Source organism: Simochromis diagramma, unplaced genomic scaffold (assembly GCF_900408965.1).
Source record: "Simochromis diagramma unplaced genomic scaffold, fSimDia1.1 OVJJ01000705.1, whole genome shotgun sequence".
NCBI lineage: Eukaryota > Metazoa > Chordata > Actinopteri > Cichliformes > Cichlidae > Simochromis > Simochromis diagramma.
Window position 1 is genome coordinate 136593 of NW_024387448.1, and position 20179 is coordinate 156771.

At 40.1% G+C, this 20179-nt stretch overlaps 1 protein-coding gene across 2 annotated transcripts in view; it reads right to left on the reverse strand.

Annotated features, from left to right (window-relative positions):
- The window catches only part of prex1 (phosphatidylinositol-3,4,5-trisphosphate-dependent Rac exchange factor 1), a 78483-nt gene that overhangs the window by 27338 nt on the left and 30966 nt on the right, over positions 1-20179 (reverse strand). For both annotated transcript variants that reach the window (XM_040013901.1, XM_040013902.1), the window contains exons 9-16: positions 18854-19003; positions 14797-14944; positions 9818-9918; positions 8050-8153; positions 6994-7043; positions 5079-5154; positions 4322-4394; positions 1316-1461 (exon numbers count right to left, since the gene is read on the reverse strand). In XM_040013901.1, coding sequence (XP_039869835.1) covers positions 1316-1461; positions 4322-4394; positions 5079-5154; positions 6994-7043; positions 8050-8153; positions 9818-9918; positions 14797-14944; positions 18854-19003 — 848 coding nt within the window. The remainder of the gene's footprint in view (positions 1-1315; positions 1462-4321; positions 4395-5078; positions 5155-6993; positions 7044-8049; positions 8154-9817; positions 9919-14796; positions 14945-18853; positions 19004-20179) is intronic.

Below are 20179 nucleotides of genomic sequence, written 5' to 3' on the forward strand. Positions count from 1 at the left end.
GACCGTGGAAAATAAAGAGTTCCTGCACTTCACTTCAATAATAGGCATTGGGGGGGATTAGTTCCGCTAATCAAGGAAAACGGCCTTTTCCACTTCTTGTGGAAAGCCAGATGGCGTGCCTACTTCTCACTATGATATGAAAAGGGATGCTGATGATGCTTCTAGGTTTCCCTGAAGATAATGGACTCAAATAAACAGTTGACTTTCTGTGTGAGTTTGTGGAAACCCCCGAACACTTGACCCAGTGTTGTGCAGACTGACTTTTACTGTATGTGTAAAAAAAATATTATATGCTTTTATTGTAGGATAATGATATTAACAGGAGTCACGCCACAGATGTGACTGGAAGTGAAAACCTAAGTGACCCAATATCTGGGCAGTTAGTGCACATACCATATTCCCCTAAGCAGCCCCTCCTCTCCTATAAAGAATATTTAATAGTGTCAAACTGGACGCTCAGTTCTGGAGTGATTATGGACATGTTTGCTGCAAATTACACCTTATAAGAGTTAAAACTAAGTTACTGTTTATTTGAATCTTACCTTTTTCTGCTGCTAAAAAAAGAAATGGCTACACAATGTTGACTGATGCATATTAAAAGGTCTTTAAAGCAGATCAAGCACTAAAGAAGGAAAAGGTCTTGTCCTGCTTTTAACTGCACTACAGTCATCAATCATCAGCTCACATTTTCAAATGTATTTCAAGAATATTCATCGGCTGCCGTTCATTTCAGTCATCTCTCACAGTTATCTCTTGTATCAGCAGCAGCGCAACAGAGATTCATCCCGGCCGATACAGCTGATTACATTACAATTATATTCAGAGCAAAACACTCAGATGCATAGTGATCAGAGCGATTTCAAATGTGCTTGTTGTCATCAAAGCTACTCGGGCTGTGTATAGTGGTGTTAATAAAAGTTAGATGTGGAGATCAGAAGAAGGCACACAGGTATATATGTATGCAGGGTTCTACAGTCAAAATGCATGTTTATGCCCGACAGCGTAACAGGATAACTTGAAAAACCTTGTTTTTGTTATTTTTGCATCAGTCTACAGTACAGTGGCTCATTGTTTCCCATCATGCTTTTGTTTTGTCTTTGGGGTGGTTAATGCTGTGCAAGGTAATCAAAACATCTTTGTGCCATGTTTATAGCATCGGAATGATGTTCGCAAACCTTTTAATTATTAGCACATTTTTCTCGTGGGAAAATGATGATGCTAGAAGTGTTTTTTTTTTTCCCAGATTCTGGCAATATCTGCGTATCCATGTATAGATGTGGGAGAATGTGAAAGTGTGTATATGAGTGTTGCTCACCACAAGGGATTTGACTAAGATGTTTTCAATGAGTTTGAAGTCATTTCGCTGGAGCTGCTTGCTCTTGGTGCCGGTCCCCTCTGTTTCCTCGTCCGCGTAGAAACGGAAGAACTGGGACTCGTCTTTAAACTCGCTCTTCTCCAAAACTGAAGTAAATGTTTTTTTAAAAACACAAAAAAATGTGGTAAATGTGTGCAGAATGCAGCCACAGGAGATAACAAAGAGAAATAGCAGAACGTCACAGTATCGGTCTTGCAAGATCAGTGAAAAGAAAAAGAGCAGAAAGATTAAAAAAAGGCTTTTTTAAATAAAGCTTTGACCCAACTTCCAAAAAAAAAAAATCTAGAAAGATACATGTGTTTATAGAAGCTTTCATCTTTGGGAGTCTTCTACACAAACAAGCTAACAGTTAATTAGCTCATTAGCTGATGATTTTAGTGAGAACATCTGGAGCAAGACCACATCTGGACTGCAGCCAACACAAGTCTTCCAAACCAAGGTTGGGAAGACTCTCAGGAGGACACAAGAAATTGTGTGTGTGTGTGTCTGTAAATCCCACCGATGTACTGAGGTTCACTTCAACACATGGGGCACTGCAAACAGGTGAGAACCATATTATGGTCGCTTTGTCCAATCACAGTAATTGTGAAGAAAATACCCAACACTTTTCTTTTTCAATGTTTTGAAAGATCTCTCTTTATTTTTATTTTGTTACAGGCCTGAGGCAACAGAATTAAAGGGAGAGGCTAACTTATTCTGTCTCAATAATTATGCAGTACTAACAGCAGTTAAGTCATTAAGCTGAAGCCCAAGTGCACATCAGTAAGCACGGCTACAATTACAGGACACACACTATTGTACCGTACAGTATGTCTTTTAACTGCATTGCCTTGCCGCAGCTTTTTGAAGTTTGCACTAAAAAGTCACGATGCGTTCTGTCACGTCTGTTTCCAGAGAAACAGACCAAAGAAAAAGTCCATCTGGTTTGCGTCTTAGGAGGATTTGGAATTTGTGACATGAGGCACAAACATTTCCCTGACACAAAAAATGCATCCGAGGATGTTACCTAATCTGCCGTGTCTGTGCAGATGCATGACTCTCTGAGGCCACTGTAAAATGAGGCTTGTACGGGCAACACCGAGGGCCAAAGGTACCCAGCTGCTCAGAGATTTGATGAGCAACAAAAGTGTTCACAAACTCATTACACACACACACACACACACACACACACACACACACACACACACACACACACACACACACACACACACACACACACACCTACTCACACTGGCCTTGCACCAACTAAAACGAAGCACAAATGTGAGTTATTTCCTCTGACTCACATAGGCTGTGGCCATATAAGACTTATACTCCTATTCAGTTGGTGGGGGAGTGCCGCTACGGAAACTGTCACACATAATGCATGCACAGTTACTCACACACTGCTAAATCATCATTTAAACACCCTGAACTGACAACATTATCTAACAATCAACATCAATTTTTTAAGGATCTTTGGAACAGAGTTTTTAAAAACTGATTTTTGTGAATCTACAATGCACTGATGCAGGAATTTGGGAAAACATGTCATGATACATGATAAAGCACTTTCAGCACAGTATTCTTTTGCTTTATCTGGGTACAGCCGCACCTTTAAATGCAAAGTGTTGATATAAAGTGCAAAATGGATTTCCACAAGACAATTTGCTCTAGAGGCGATAAAGATAAATGATCAAACAATAATTTTTATGGCTTCAGTATTGATTTATGGATCTGTACTTGCTGCAGATTGAGTTGTGGTGGGAGGGAAACGTGTGGTCATGTAAATTATTATCGGCCTCTGTAAGTTACAATACTTGCAGGTGTCCATGACGGTGAGCTTAATTATATTAACTTTGCTACCCATTATCATCCCACGGATGAAGTGTTTTACAACCTCGTAACCGTCAAACAGAGACACGAATGAAGAAGGTGAGGATAGTTTAAAAGATGGAGAGAGACAAAAAGAAGAGGAGTTCAAAAGGAACCGGGGTCAAGAGCAGCAGATGTGCTGACTAAGAACTAAAGAGAGTGACTTGTGAAGCACAGTGGGCAGACAGGCTGAGAAGAGAGAGTTCCTCACCCCGAAGAAGGGCAGAGTAAAAGGAGAACAGGTGACAACTTCAAACAGATGGTAGTGAAAGCTGGTGGAAGCTAAGCAAGCAAAAAAACAAAAGTCACTCTATAGTCACTTTTTACAGATGGCAGATGCAGGACTGAAAAAAATAATCCTGTATATATTTATGCACATTATAATGTACATATACTGCACATGAGACTCCAGAGATGTTGTTAAATTGTCTTAAAGAGACTTTGATAAGGATTCAGAACTTTAACATTTAAATTAATCTGCAGGTCTCCCCGATTAGAGTGCGTCCAAGTATTATAATCTTGCATACTTCTCTATATCCTTCAGGAAACCAGGAAGTGCTGTTAACTTGTCACTTCTTCAGCCTTTCCACACTACTTCTTTTAAGTGCTTCCCACTTTACCCAAAATACATGTGTCCGCTGACTACAGATTCAATTTTATGCATTAAACAGCGTTCACGGTTCAGTGGAGTGACCCAGACAGCCATGTAGCAAAGCCAAACAACTCTGGTTAGGCTACACTCCTAAAACTGTTTATGTTCAACATGCTGGGCTGGGACCAAAGCAGCTCCAACTACAATGTGGTGAGTGAGGTTTTAAAAATTTAGACTGGGTATACAAGTTTAGGATGCCCCCTTTTTTAAGCCTATGATGGCATGCAAGAGAGAGTGGCCAATACAACATTTTTGTGGGGTTGAGAGAAGTGGAAAGATGATGTAATCGAAAAGCACAGAAAGACCGGGGAGAGAATAAGAATTGAAGAGAAAGTGCCACAAACACAACACTATTCAAATTTAAGCCAAAGCTGTGGGGAATCGAAACAATATGAATGATTAGAATCTGTCAAAAGTGCTTGAGAGTGAGTTTAACTGACCATGGTGCATGAAGCCGCTGTTACAGAGCCCCACTCCCAGCGTCACGGCATCCTCTCGGTTCGAGCAGTCTCCCTGGGAAACCAAGTCAATGACGCACACAGGGTCATTCACAATGCCTGTTTACACCTGTTCATATGCAGCATGCTGCTTCACTTTGTGACATTAAAAACTGTACAATTTAATCAGCACAGGTTAATATCTATGTGTCTAAGAACAAGTGAAAGGGAGAGATTAGGACACTACTGGGTTACTTGTCCCTCAGTTTCAGTAAAGACAGTAGAAAATGTTAAAACTGCATTGAAACCGTACCTATAATAAAAGGCAACTTTTTCAAAATTATAATGATAACTCTAAATTTCTGAATTCTAATGTTTCATTAAAAAGTGCTTTTAGCTAGAAAACACATGCTACATCATCCTGAAGGTCTGGACTGAGACAAGGGTGCACATTTACATTTTGGAGGAAACTCAGGATGGTAGCATTGACAGTACATGTTTATGTGACAGTCACAAAAGTCTAAAAAGTGAAAATCCACCTTTTACCCAAATGCAACCCTAAAATTAATACATTTTTGAGCCACTAGTTTCGTTTCACTGTTCAATTTCAATGCATTGTGGTTGTTGTGTAAAACAACCACAATGCACTGCAGCAATTCATTCATTTACAGTAATAAGAGACATCATTACTGAATGCACCCCTTGGTGGCTTCTGTGGATTCACGTGAGTGTGCAGCGGTGTAATATTTTCTTATTTTACCTGTGAGAGTAGCCAGTCCACCAGTTTGCTAGCAGGCACTACTGATTTAAAGGTTTTCAGATGGTGGTCTCTGTCCCTATAAGGAGCAACAAAAGATTGAATTAGATCAGCTTTATTGTTCAGTGCAAACTTTAATAAAAAAAACAAAAAGAAACAGAGTTACAAGTGTAGCAAAACCTCTTTGTGGTTAGCTGCTTTAACACCTAGCTGTGCATGCTATCTCATTGATGTTTGGTGTTACTATTCAGATGCATCGCTTAGCTTATGCTGAACTCAGCTAGTGGTCAGTTATGCTGAAGTCATCTGCATGAGATCCGGTCATTAACTTGGGAATTCATCTTTTGTTCTTCCTTTTTTTGACGTCAAGCTGATCATTCCCTGGTTTCACAGTACAGACCGTGAGATAAGCACCGTGCACTTGCTGTCCCTTTAACTTCTCACTCTGTAAGCTTACGATTTGAGAACAACCACAGCTCGCTCAGCCACAATGCACCAGCCTGCTCGACAAGTAAAACGTAAAACAGGAAATGCTACAGAGGATGTGTTTTTCGACGTGCAATTTCTCGGTTGTGCGAGTTGTATCACAGAAATAGACTGTGATACATATGCCACTAACAGCCATACTCAGTATACTATATTCAGAATAAACAAGCGCCGTATATATTAAATGATGATGTGGGCACAAATGACACTGCTGACAATGCAGTGAAACAACCGTGAAAGTGGATAACTTCCCAGTATCGTTTTATGATCAGCGACTTTCTGCTTTAACAACATAGTATACCCATGACATCATCGATGTTAATTCTATTAGTTTTATGTGCATTTTATCATGTAGTTACTTTTTTCCAAGGCATTCTATCATTAGGAAATCATTGGAGGCTCTGTCACCAGACAAAGTTTAATAAAACAGTGGCACGGTTTTATGATTATTTATTATTCATAAATGCAACACATCCATCACTCAGACATTTTAATTAATGGTGTCTGCTTACAATTAAAAACAAATAAATAAATAAATAAATAAAAAGCAAGGCCATCTTACATAATAAGTGCCTGGCAGGCAGAAGGATTGCCTTTGTATGTTAATAGGATTTGTCCCCAGACCAAAGGCTCTTTGTTTGCACCAATGGCAACTCCGGCCACTTCAATCAGCGGGTGAGTGATGGAGGGAAAGATAGAGAGATGAGCAGGGAATAGTATGAAAGGAGGGACAGGAGCAGAGAGAGAATGTGTGTACAGTGTGTGTCCTTGAGGGCTTATCACACAGGAACATTGTGAGTTTCCCATGGTTCCTGTTTCTGTTTAAATTTAGATTTTTGTAAAGTGAGATAACTCTATGCCACCTTATGGGATTATTTTAGGATTAGTATGTAATTAGTAGGTAAACCATAATTTAAACGACCCTAGTTTAGCTACATATGTACATTAACATATAGTGAGGCCAACAAAGTGTGTGTTTATGTGTATGTATATACTACACACTGTAGTAATTAGTTTTCTAAGTAGGTGCACTCAGCGGTAAAGTGACTGTGTGAGCATTTGTGTATGAAATAGAGAGTTCAACGCTCAATACTGTAAAGATAAAGAGACAAATGCTCACAGTAAGTGGCTCTCCTTAATCCTCTAAGAGCATGCTTATATAAGCCTCCAGCCATGAAAAACTGAATCCTGAAAGCATAAACCTACAGCAGCTCACGGCTGGCTCGGACTCCAGTTTGGAAGGGAAAAGGGTTTGAGGGTTGTCATTCCTGGCAGGGATACCATTTGTTCAGTCATCACAGAAAGGGTGACTCGGGGCGAATGTGAACCCTTCATGAATATGCATGTTTGCACCTGGAGAGCAGGGATGTTAAGAGTGGAGAATAAAGAATGAAGAAGGAGAAAGAAAAGAGGGAGAAGGGCAGGTACTTACTTGATGATAGGTGTGTGGAGGCTGTGAAGCCGGCAGTAAAGCCTGACGCCCTGTAACGATAGAAAAATGGAGCTGCTGACTCATAGATCATACACGCCTTGGGTAAACAGGTATGAACATGGCTTCAGAACAACTGAAAAGAGCTACCCTAAGGCTATGAATTAAGGACAAAAAAATGTTGGTTTTTTTTATATCAAACCCTGACACAGTCAGGTCTGAGAACAAATGGAGACCAAAAAAAGGTTCATCGTTTTTGTCAAGTTGAGCTTCTGCCTCACTCGTCTATGAGAGATGTGAGATTGTATCTGGAGCGTATCTAAAACTGTAAAATGTCCAAATTATATTGTATAAAGTTTGTCAAAGGTGGACAGTTTTGGAGGAACAATATATTTTTTAATGGAACAACAGCCAACTGCATCATACGGCAGGATCCACATGTGATGAGAGGATCGAGCTGTAATGATAGTAGATGAAAGCGGCAGAAAGAAAATAAAAGCTGATTTTTTTCTCAATTTCTGGAAGAAGATAGTGGGTCTGAATTGTATTTTTTAAGCTTTAGCATGACAGTGCAAGAATCATTTAGAGTTTTTATCAATCTGTCCATCCGTCTTCTTTTGCTTATCCAGTTCAGGGTCACAAGAAGCAAGGGACGCCCTGAACTGGTCGCCTGTGTGTCACAGGGGTGACACACAGAGACATACAACCATTCTTGCTCACATTCAGACCTACTGCCAATTCAGGACGACCAATTAACCTAACCCTTGCATGTTTTTGGACTGTGGGGGGAAGCTGAAATAGAGAAGGAGAACCCATGAAAACATGCAAAAGCATGTGAGGAAAGAAATGTTAGCTGACTTTTGCTGTGCTGTTGGGAATGAAAGTGAAGAAATCTGCAGAGGCAGACCCTTTAAACAAGCCAATGAATTCTTATTTTACCTCAAAGTTAATATAAAGCCATTGCAAACATTTACAGCTCATTCGTTACAACTGTTGTTATCCTGTTGCTCTTTGTTCTGTAGCACCAATGAAAAGATCCAGAAGCAGAACTCTCGTTACCTTCGACATGATGTCCTCCATCTCACTGCGGGCCTTGTAGGTTCCATCGTCATAACGAAAACGGTACATCACCTGCTCATTCTTGAACTGGTGTTTGTCTGACACTAAAACAAGAGCAAAAGAAGGAACCGTCACCTCAGCTCTGCTCCAGGCTGAATATCAGATCATTTAGAGTTTGTAACATAGGTGTTTTTTGTGAAATGTGGAACATCAAAGCCAAAGAAAACTCTCTGCTTTACATATTCCCTTTGCGAATATCTACTCTTCAAAAATGGACTTAAGGTTATGGACATATATGCTACTGATTTTCAACTGTAACTGGATGACATATCTAATACAGTGCCAGTGCTTAATATTGCTGTATTCACACATAATAGGCTGAAGAGGTTTGCCAGTTATGATGAGCTAGTGATGCACTGCGGCAACAAATTTACTGCAACACTGCTTTTTGACATTGGAATAGAGACCTTTAAGATTTTAATGTTGATGTGCCACTTTTTGGTGCATCTGTTGATAGTATTGCTATAATTACAGAAAAAAGGTAAGAGGCAAGAACTATATTTCCTGGGGGCATTGGGTGGAGTGATATAAATGACGTTAACAGCAGACAAATACCAGTCCCAAAAAAACGTCCCAGCTTGCACTAATAAAAAAAGTTCCAGAATGACTTATTTAGAATTAATCCAATACGGAAAATGGAAAAATGACTGACACACAGAAACAGACGATAGTCACAAAGCTAACCGTGAAATCTGCCAATGAGAGGCAGTTTGGTTCCACCACAACAAGCTGGCATTGAATCAAACAAGCTGCTGGTTTTCTCAGTCTAGACTTAAAATACCCTCATAAAACCAAAGGAATGCACCACCAAATCAGTCATTGTAAAGTGTTGTGGGATTCAAAGTACATAAAATGATGGCTGAATTATTGTGGAGGGAAAAAGAAGATCTCAAAATTGCTCAAATTCAGGTGTAAACTGGAGGATGGAAGTGCCTCAAACCAACCATGTACATCTAATTGGATAAGAACTGTAAAATACATGGATTTACTTTTACTCCTGTGGGTCTCCCAATCTGTTACATTATCTCTCTCTCTGATTTCTTTTCACTGGATAACTGTGACACCTACATTTTGCCTGCAGGGCTCAAACCTCTTCAATTTACCCACAAAGCTTCACAGCTGTTCCACAGAGCCCAGCATGTCATCATTGTGTCTCTCTATGGTTGTATGGTAAATGTGAGGGAGGATTTCTTGGGATTTTTCACAGGTATTAAAGAATATGAACACTAGGTCTCAGCAGATTTCTCCTGAGAGTGTGGCATGTAGAAATACTGACAGTGGCCTGCACTTACATACAAGAGCCCTGTCAGCAACAGCAGCAGTTGTGTTCATACACACTCTCTATAATAGTGTCTGTCCAAGTGAGTGTGAGTATTTTGTTTCCTTTCTAAATTTATAATTCATGTAAGTAAACCTATGAGTGTCCCTCGGGCAAGAGACAATACCAGACAATAATTTCAGATCGTTGTGGGACAACCATAAAACACAGAGGATTTGTGAGTTATATGAATGAGTCAACCAATTACAGAAAGAGAGTGAGAATCAGAGAAAAGGAGCCATTAGAAACAGGCCTGAAGACAGAGAAGGACCAAACAGGGGAAAAAATGACGAGGAGAGCTACAGAGCTCTAAAATGCAAACGTTGTAGAGGATTAGAAGATGACAGAGGAGTAAAGAGTTGGAGAAATAACTACATTAATTTGTCTCACCATGATGGATGATGCCATTTTCAAGTAAGGCTTGTCCCAGGTTGACTCCTTCTTCAGGTTTACTGATCTCTCCGCTCTCTATGAGCCATGACACGAATTCACTGAGGACACAAGACAAAAATGGAGAGATATCTATGACTGCTCTTCATAGCTAAAGTACTTAAACAACCATGTCAGTTAAGAAACTCTGAAAAGCATTGGCTGATTTGGTCATAATGGTGCCAAAACTTTTATATATTTAACTTAAAAGGCAGATTTCATTACAGTTCGGTCTGGAGTGAAAAGTGGCATTTTTGGTTTGATAAAATTTATTTTGAATGTGAATGTACGGAGCGCTATTGAATGACTACACAGATCAATACTGAGTTAATGCAACAACCTGAAGTTTAGTTACTGACATCATTAGTCATGTCAAATCCTACAAAGAGGTTAGGTCGTGTCTGAGGAAGTGATTTTTCAAACTAATATTGTGTCTGTATGTAAGCAAGCACTGCCTTATATTGCAGATTGTGGCTCTAACTGCTAAATGTGGCTAATGTACATGCTAATCATTGCTAGTTAGCAGAGCTAATACAGCATTCTACCTTTAAATAATTTTTTAAACCCCATTTAACTGCAAGAAAAGCAGTTTATAATGTTTGTTTTTCTGCACTCTATTCCACTGATATAAGTATTGTTGTTAGGCCATGTGTCTTATACCAGAGCCATCTTTTTTTCTAGTATGCTCACACCATACAGCTAGCGAAATATATCCTAGCTACAGAACAGCTTCACTGTCATATGGCACTCTTATGCAATCTAGTATGTTCATACTATGGTAAGGCTTTTTAAGGATAAAAATGTATTGCAGTTTGTTTTGGGTTTTTTTTTTTGTTGGTTTTTGTTTGGGGGGGTCCTTTAAACTAGAGCAAAGTTATAAATGGCACAAATTCCACAAAAATGAATAGTTTATCCTTTCCTCCAGATATCCCTCACAGCTGCTTGAATACAAGCATTAACCATTCAAATGTAAGCACTTCTAAGCTCTGCTCACTAGTCTTCACACCCAGTGTGCGCAGAACAAATGTTTGAAGGAGAAAATTACATTCTCCCCTTCTTTGCCTTTCATGCTGCTGAGTGAAATCGCTTGCCCAGATAATGACGAACCGTGAACTGGAGAGAGCTGGTGCATGTTTGTGTCCGTGCATGTTCATTAATTCTGGGATTGAGCACGCCAGCATGGTAATAATTCTGAAAGCTGTATGTGAGAAATCTGTCCTTATGTGTGGATTTGCTTCCAGGCAGTCATGCAATAGATTTATTAGCCTAGTGTATGAGAAGAATGTGTAAATGTCAAGCGCATAATGTGTGCATGTGTATGTATGAAGTCAACACATAACCATATGCTCACATTGTATGCATGATTATATAGAAATCTTTGAAGAGAAAAGAGCATGCCAAGTAAGTGCTCTAACATGTAGAGCTGTATATGTGCATGTGCAAGTCCCGAGTTTCCTTTTCTCCCTCAAACTGAGAATAAAACATGATTTCATGATTGTAATATTTGTGAGTGTGTGTTCATTGTCTCCATTTATGTTCTTTGGCTGTTAAGTGACAATGACAGGGAACTCAAGTGAATGGGACACTAGGTATGGGTATGTGGGTGTTATGTAAGAGTCAGGTTAATTTTGGGACACAGAGCTGTTATGGGAATGAACACAAAGATATACAGAGTAATACAGTAAAATTTAAGAAACCAACAGATTTTACTTCTAAATGCACACTAACAACACCTCATCAAGATTTTAAAAAATGTAATTTTCCAAACTTTTGTGTTTTGTTTTGTTTGAGACTTTTTTCCTGAAAACATCATTCATAATCTATTCCATTTGCATGACACTGTGGGTCAGAACCTTTGACCTTTTACTTGAGTTTAAAATTTTGTGGCTTTTATGACGCCACATGCTTAATTAAATCTTGCCTAGAGTTAACATGCATTGTGAAAATGACATGCAGGTTAGTTTTACACCCAACAGAAGCAGAGGCAAAGAACCATAAAAGCCTGTAAATTCTACGAGACATAAATAGAAAGACATAAAAAGACAGCTGGATTTTCTGTGTTTTTGTGCATTGCAGTAGTACAGAGTGTATAATATAAAGTATACTGCACCAGAGCCTGAAAATATATTTTACCACATAAATGTCCATTACAGATGTAGTGTTTTACACCTTAAAAATGTATTGTTATGGAGCTACTATTAGCAAATCTTCTATCAATAAATATTGTTTCAAAATCATATAGTTATGGTTACAAATATACATTGGACAACCTTGTTAAGCCTGTTTGTCTCTTTAAACTTAAATTTGGGTGTTTTCAGTTTCATCCACAGATGCGTTTAATCAAGCACCTACTGATGCGATCTGTCTTCACCAAAACTTGTTTTTTTTTAAAGAGTCGTTTTAAAAAGCTCACTGAATCTGAGCGTGGTCTGATTTGAGTGCCTACAACTTCCAAACATGCAAAAAGAAGTCTTATTGAATAAAAGTCTCCTCTTGTTTACTTAATCTATGAACTCAGTAAATAGTTTCCTAATAAGTATATGATCTCAACTGCTGATTTCAGATCTGATCATTATGCCCATCCATTCATTACCTTCGACTTCATTTTCATCATTTCATCATCATTTTCAGAGTGACAGAGGAGCGGGGTCAATACCAGCTACGAAGGGGGAGAAGTAGGGTACACCTGGACAGTTCAGCAGTGTGTCGCAGGGCTAACAAAAAGAGACAGACGACCATTCACACCTATGGGCAATTAGAATTGCCAATTAACCTAACCCCACTAACTGCATGTCTTTGGACTGTGTGAAGAATCCACAGTACCTGGACAGAACCCATATAAACACGGGGAGACCATGCAAACCACATAGAAAGGCTCTAGCCAGATGGTGGATTCAAACCTAGGGACCTTCTCGCTGTGAGGCAATGTGTCCATGTGTCGCCCATTAGGACTGAAAATTACGGTTTCATCAGAGTCAATAAGGCAGTATATAAGACATGTCTTCCGCATAATTTAGTAAATTGTTTTGCTGGTTTCAAAACAGCACAATGGCTAAAACTTTACATATAGCCAGTGGTGCCATCCCAACCCCCCTTTAACCATGCCCTTGCACAAAGACTATTGGAGCAGAAGCAGATTGGAATGGAGCTGAACACTTGAGGTGCTCTTCCTAGCCAGAGGTCTTATAATGGAAAGATGGGCACAACCAAAATTAAGCTAGTAAGGGAAAAAAAAAAATGTGTTAACACCGGCAATTTTCCACAACAGTGACTTGATGGAATTAGGCTATCAACACAACAGAGTCCTATCAAACCGGAGTCAGCATCTCCGTTTAATGCAATAAGCACTAAATCTATGACCGTTGCTAATTTCATCAGAAAAATAAATGCAAAGATGATCTGATATCGTCGTGTTGGTGTGGTTCCCAGATCATCATGAAAATGTTGTTCCAGGATCAACATTGCAAGTGACCAATCACATTGTTCTGATGTTATTCTTTTGTGCGCCAAGCCATTGTGCATTTATGAAATTCCAATGTTGCAAGGACAATATCAGTTCTGCTTATCGTTTATTAAAGGGTTACGGTTAGGGTTAGGGTTAGGGTCCGTTTGATCGGCGGACAGAAGCGGTTTCTCGCAGCTTAAGTACAGTTTTTTGTTTTACGGCGGTTTTTCCCGAAGTCGCAAAAGTATGACATCACAACATTCTGATTGGTCACTTGCAATGCTGATCCTGGAACAACATTTAGTATGATGATCTGGGAACAACACCAACATGACGATATCAGATCGCGTGGTTGCACTTACTGGCAGGAAATGAACGAGTGATAAAGTGAGGAAAGGGGGAGATGGTAGAATGATATGACAGTGAGTGTAAAGAGATGAGAGAGTAAGAAATTTAAAAATGCATTTATGGGGGCGGGCGAAAGCAGAAACACTCAAATTGGAAAACGATCGAAAGCTACTGTTCTGATAGTGACCTGAACTGAAAGTATTTGGTGATGAATCATTGCCTTCCAGAGAAGATGATAAAAAGGGAATATGCTCTGACTATGAAAGCTTACACACACACACACAAACTTGCACAGATACGGACACATAGTATGGCAAACTATAATTCCTAGCAGAAACGGAGACTGATTTGAAAACATGGAAGAGTTAACTTGACTCTAATAAACACCACTGCATATTTTTAAAGTCTTATGAATTCACTTCTGGGCACCATCACTGGTGTGATTCCTCTGTTATCGTCCACTACATTTACTCATGCATAAAAAATACATTTTTAAAAACACTTTTGCGTGAGGTACGCATTTTATAATCTCTGATATACTGAGAGGCCGCTTTGGCAGTGTTGCAGACGTTAATGCTTGCTCCCTGATTTCTCTTTACAAGAGCGGCCATCAGTCTCCATCGTAAGCGTTGCCTAGTTTTTATGTTTTGTTTCCCCGAGATGGTGCCAGAAAGAATTTTAATTGCTGCTCAGGATCTCACAAAAACTGATGTGCATGCAGAGGAAACGAGGGAAGTAGAAGCAAGTCTCTCATTTTCTTCTCACTGCACGGAGACATCAAGGGGACATAAAGTGGAATGGCCTGTTGAAGCAGCTAAAGGCCCTCTGCTAATGAAAGTCTCTGTGTCAGTGTGTGCTCAATGATATGGCGTGAGGGGGGGGGGGAGAGAGTAGGCAGCAACGTGGCCCTTTCTATAACCCATGAGAGCAGACTGTGAGGGGGGCTCATTACAGTCAAGGGGATGCAGGGATAAAGCAGTTTAGGCATTTTGCCAGGACTTGGGGAGACTGGATACCAGCGCCTTTGAAAGCCTGCTGATCTTACGTAAGAACAATTTGTAAAGACCCTCATGTGAACAGCGTGGCACTGCAGTCACATTCTTGAAACCTACAGAGACCCCCATACTCAGGAAGCCAAGAAACTCACTTTCCCATGAAGCACTTGGGCACAATGCTGAGCTTCTTTCTCCTGTCCTTAATCAGGTGTCGACTCTTGGTCATCATCATGTGGTAGAGCTTCTCGCCCTTTTCTGCAATCATCACATAGGCATCCCGCTCCATTCCCAGTTTGAGACCTAAAAACAACAAAAACCAAACATGAAGCAAGTTAGAGCTGCGAGGATTCACTGTATTTAATACAAGGACCTTCGACAGAGTAAGACTATGAAAAAATTTGGGAGCAGAAATCAATGAACAAACAAGATTTCAGCCAAGAAAAATATAGCCGAACCACTACAGGACAGACTTGCACTGCACGGCTATCTACATAAAAGCAAAGAGGCAAAAACACGTCACGGTGCTGCTAGCCTGGACTGCGTGTTTGCAGTCTGTTGTTGTACAGATGGAATGAAGCCATGCCGGCTTGGGTCTGCCACAAACCCAGATGTTAATCTCCCCTAGACGAGCTGTTTTAGAGTAAGTCAAGTTCAAGAGGTCAGCGTGATCTTGATCTCGTTCCTGTGTCCGTTTGTTAAACATTATTCCTTTATTATAAAACGGAATAAAGCATTGTTAGGCCTGCCACTCCATTCTTCAGTGAGTATACCGTTTGTGCTGCTTAAAGTTGTTCAGGGCCTTGATGAACTTCTGGACTGCAAAGTGAGACTTTTGGACTCAAGCAACTCGACTCTGCTCCAACTGTGACTCCCTAATCTGCTGGACTCTACGGAGAGGCACATCAGGCTCCCAAACTGCAAAGTGCTATATTTCAAAAGCGACACACATGGGGCACCACTACAGTTCACTGGGTAAAATGCAATGATCAACATTTTACCTTTTTACTATATCTTTTGCTATTTTAAAACGTTTTACAGCAGCTTTTGTACTAAAATATTACCAAGTGTATTAGCAATTAATTTTTTCTGCTAATTCTCTCAAATAATTCATTTTATTACCTCAGCCAAGAGGGTTATGTTTGCGTTGTGTGCCATTCATCAAAATGAATTCAGATCAAACTTTGTAAGGGTGTAGAGCGGGGTCATGTTTACAATCCGTTCAAATTTAGCTTACACCCATCAAGGTCTTCAAGGTCAACTTAATGATTTATTGGTCTAAAATTGCCTTTTAAAAGTCTTATAACTTAAAAACTATGATTCTCACATGTGTCGTGTGTATTATCGACATATGGAAAGTACCATATAGATGTTTAAAATATGTGTCACATTTGAGACCTCACCTCTTCTTCAAGGTCAATATTTTGATCTGCTAATGTGCTAGTAATGCTATATAGATATAAAACTATGCATTTTCTGACTGCAATGATTTGCATTGACAACATATAGTCATATAGGGAGTGATTCTTTTTTTCGTGTTACTTTGTACTTGTTTTCAAGGTCTAATGAGGTCACACTTTCATAAAATGTCCTTTCTTTAAAACTGTGCTTAAAATATCACTAACTTTGTTTATACTGGCAACATTTAGGAAATGATACTGGTATGTGGGGATTCAAAATATCGTGTCACATTCGACCTCTGACCTCACTTTTGTTTTTCCATTTTTTTATGCCTTGTGCCCAAGTATACTTTATATTATATATTTTCAGCATTATTAATACTTTATAGATGTCTGTGGTGTTCGGGATAAACTATATGCTGAAAACTTATACCCTTTAAAATGCATTATTCAAGTCAAACCATTTAAAAAGGCAGGAACTTGAGTGATGGTGTAGGATTGTGACCCACTGAAAAGAGGGGAGGTGGGGCGAACAATGCGAAAAGTTGCACAGCTTATTCTAGAATCCAATTTTCTCCTTTGATTCTTCGGAGATCTCCACTGGCTGTGATGGAGGTGGGGTTATATTACATTTGGCAGCAGCTGGAGTAGACTTAAACAATGAGTGTCATTGAACAACAGACGGGACCTGTCCAGCGGAGACGCCCCCCCCCCCCAGATTCTGCTCCAGCTGTCAGAGCTTGTCTTGTACTACTCCTCATCTTCCCATGCTCACTGGCACGAGATAAAACCCTATCACGGTATCCGACGTCCGTTTTCTCTTAAACTTCCACAAAAACACTGATACGAGAACACCGCTTCCAGCTGGCAGTTGTTGAACAATGAAAGTCCTTTTGGGGGGTTGGGGGGCTTTAAAGGGAGTCATATGTCTAACAAGGTAAAGGACTGGAGCAAAAAAGGAGAAAAAAAAGCTACAACAAGTAAGCCATGTCAAGAAAACTAATAATGCATGCAGGGAGAGATGTGAAAAGGATCGCTGCCAGGATTTATTACAGTAAAACATGCTGCTGTCTAGACGGGTAAAGAGCTTGGAAGAAAGGTAAGCACAGTGAAAGCAGAGTGCACGGCAGTGAGGGTAACAGAAGGGGAGAGAGTAGGGAAAATTGGGAACTGTGACTGATCTGGCATCTGTTCGCCTCAGGTCGATTTCCGCCGGGTTGAAACTCAACACCACAGGCTGCAGCACACTCCTTCATACTCGTTCCTTTTCTGAAACCCTTTCATCACAGAATCGGATGCCGATAACGTCAAACTCTGCTCCAAATCCTTCAATGGGGTCCGAAATTGCAGATGTAATTTTAAAAAACGACTAAGGAACGATTAAGGTTAAATCGAGTAATTGTCCTCTGTTAAACAGCAGACACAGCTAAATCTTCATTCATTTGGATTCAGCCAAATCATTGTCCGACTGCTTTTGGGTTTTAGCCATCAACGTTATCAGGTGGCCCGTTTTGTGCCCCAGCAAAACCAGTCAAAGCCTTTTACACCGTCTAATTCGGCGAACATAACAAAGACAGATGGCTGGTGCTGAACAGGTGGGGACACATTTGGAGGCAAAAGAGTCAGAAGTTGAAAGGAAACAAGATGATCGCTTTTCATTGCTAATTACAAAATGAGTGGAAGTGGTGCTGGGGTTTCTATTTTCTATTAATGAATGAACACTAAGTGCATTTGACTCTCTGCACATTAATGCAAATATGTGCCACGATCACTTCCTCGTGACACTTCATGGGTTGCCAAAAATGCATATCAAAAGTTTTACCACAGTAAAAATAGATGCAGATTCATTAAAACACACTTGTTTCACAGAACTGTTTCACTTTCTTTGAAAAGTGAAAGCTTTTCTATTTTAAGCATTTGACCAGGATGCCTTTTTTATCCTCTTTGTCAATGAAGATGTTTTTGTTGACAGTAAATGCTCTGATTTGCCAAATGTGCCACTGTCACTAATTTCTCTTTCTTCCTCTCGCAGCTTCTACCACAAGGGTCAACCAGGTAACCTCCCAAATGCCATGTCACCTAAGCCTCTGTTTTACAAACAAAGGCAGGCAGCTCATTCAAGGTGGGACATGGCTGCGGGATGTGAACATCGTATCCAGGTCAGAAGCACATTCACAGTCATTAGTGGGTGCCAGTTGAGGTGCTTTGATAGTTTGGGTATATAGAGTGACGCCGACATGTAGGGCAGCTTACCAGCCAGCAGCAGAAGCTGCCAAACAGGATGGTTACAGCTAAAAATCAGGAAAAGCAAAAGCCAAAACAAGCTCCCACACAGAGACTTCAAAGTATCGGGCATGCTATTGAACTGACAAACGATTCCTAGAACATTCAGAAAAAACACGTGTCTAACAAAAGTGATAACTGCATTCCACTAAAAACAGTCATGGTACTGGACAAGCTGAATCTTTGATCCCGCATACTGGAATGTATTAAGTAACATTAACTCCACCTGTGTATTTCCGATTTACATCTATTCTTGGAATAAAAGTAAAGAATGCGGCATGAAAGATAACGAGTAAAAGAAAAACGGAATCTTGCAGATCAAGAAAAGCAAGACTTTCAGCTTGTGACTGAGAGCAGAAGGCAATACATACAAACACAGTGAAACACGCCAACAAAGGGAAAACAGAGTCGCTCTCATACGCAGACTTTCTTGCAAAAGCACGATTACAAAATAAAAGGATTCTGGTTTGTCGCCATCTGCCCCACAAACTACACAGTAGAAATGGCCTTTTAGAAAAATGCCACTTACTCTCTCTTTGCTCCCGTTCCCTCAAGATGGCATCCAGCCACTTCTGCTTGTCCTCGGCGTTTTTGGCCATGCAGACAAACCACTTGTTTTTTGCTGTGTTGTGGATCTTCCAGCCATTGGTCACTGTGTAGTTGTTGCTGTGATAGTCCGCTGGGAAGCAAAAAGATGGAAGACTGTTAGGCTAAGGTGACCTCGCAGTTTTCTTTAAGGCTCAAAAACAATTCAAATGTTTACCTGTAACAGGAACCTCAAAGGTAAGTAAAGAAAGTAGTTACTGCAATCAAGTCACATGTGTAAAGTTAGCATTAAAGCTATCTTTACAGAGGATTTACAACCTCACGGGATGATTTACAAGCCAATTAAGATGACGCAGGATGCACACTAAGAGTAGTGAAAGGACTGTTTTTTCACCGACTCGACAAAAATCGCTCCTCGTACCCCTTTCTAATTTTATCATCCATTTAGCTGCAGGTGAACAGCTACTGAATAATGAATGGCCGCTGGTAATGGAGTGCATTAGCTTCGTGCTCAAAGGTCATAAAAATAGATCAGATACTACAGATCACAGGGAGCAGAGCCTGCTGTTCCATGGGAGTTCGGGTGTTGAAACACACTCCCATACTGTGCCGAGACCCTTTTCAGCCACTCAGACGGAAAAGAGGGATTCTAGGAAAAATGATTTAAGTATATGCAGTAGACCTATTGGGACAGCTACAGATTGCAAATGAAGCGGTTCTTTTATCTCTTAATTTTTGCAAATGTGAAGACTTTTGCCCTAATTTTACAACAAATTACCTAAATGAATCAAATTTAAGTCACCTTTATATAACTGTGTGGCGAAAGGTTTCAGGTCACTTGATGCTGGTTAATTCCACTCCATCAAAGCTGTCAGCATTAGATAATCAGATAATCTGTGTTCTGAGACTTCACACATGTATGCATTTCCAATGAGGTAGCCCTAAGTTCTACGAATAAGGCCTGTTTTTCTTTGTGGTTTCCCTCTCAGCTATCTAAATGTGACAGCTAACATGCAGAAAAAGGTCATGTGAGCTTGCAAAATAAATTGCCAGCATAGAAGAGAGAGACGGAAAAAAAAAAGAGGAAACGTGAGCGGAAGGACCGAGCGTTTCTTCATCAGGGGACAGCGAGTACCAACCCAGCATGGTGCCTCGCAACTAAACCACAAGAGCAAAGCACAGGGGTGACCGTATCACTCCAAGACTGCAGATGAGTCGCGCGATGGTATGATATCTCACCCTGAATGAGAGCACAATAATTTTATCACCTAGCTCAGGATTGTGTTTTTGCACTTGAGATTTTTATCGA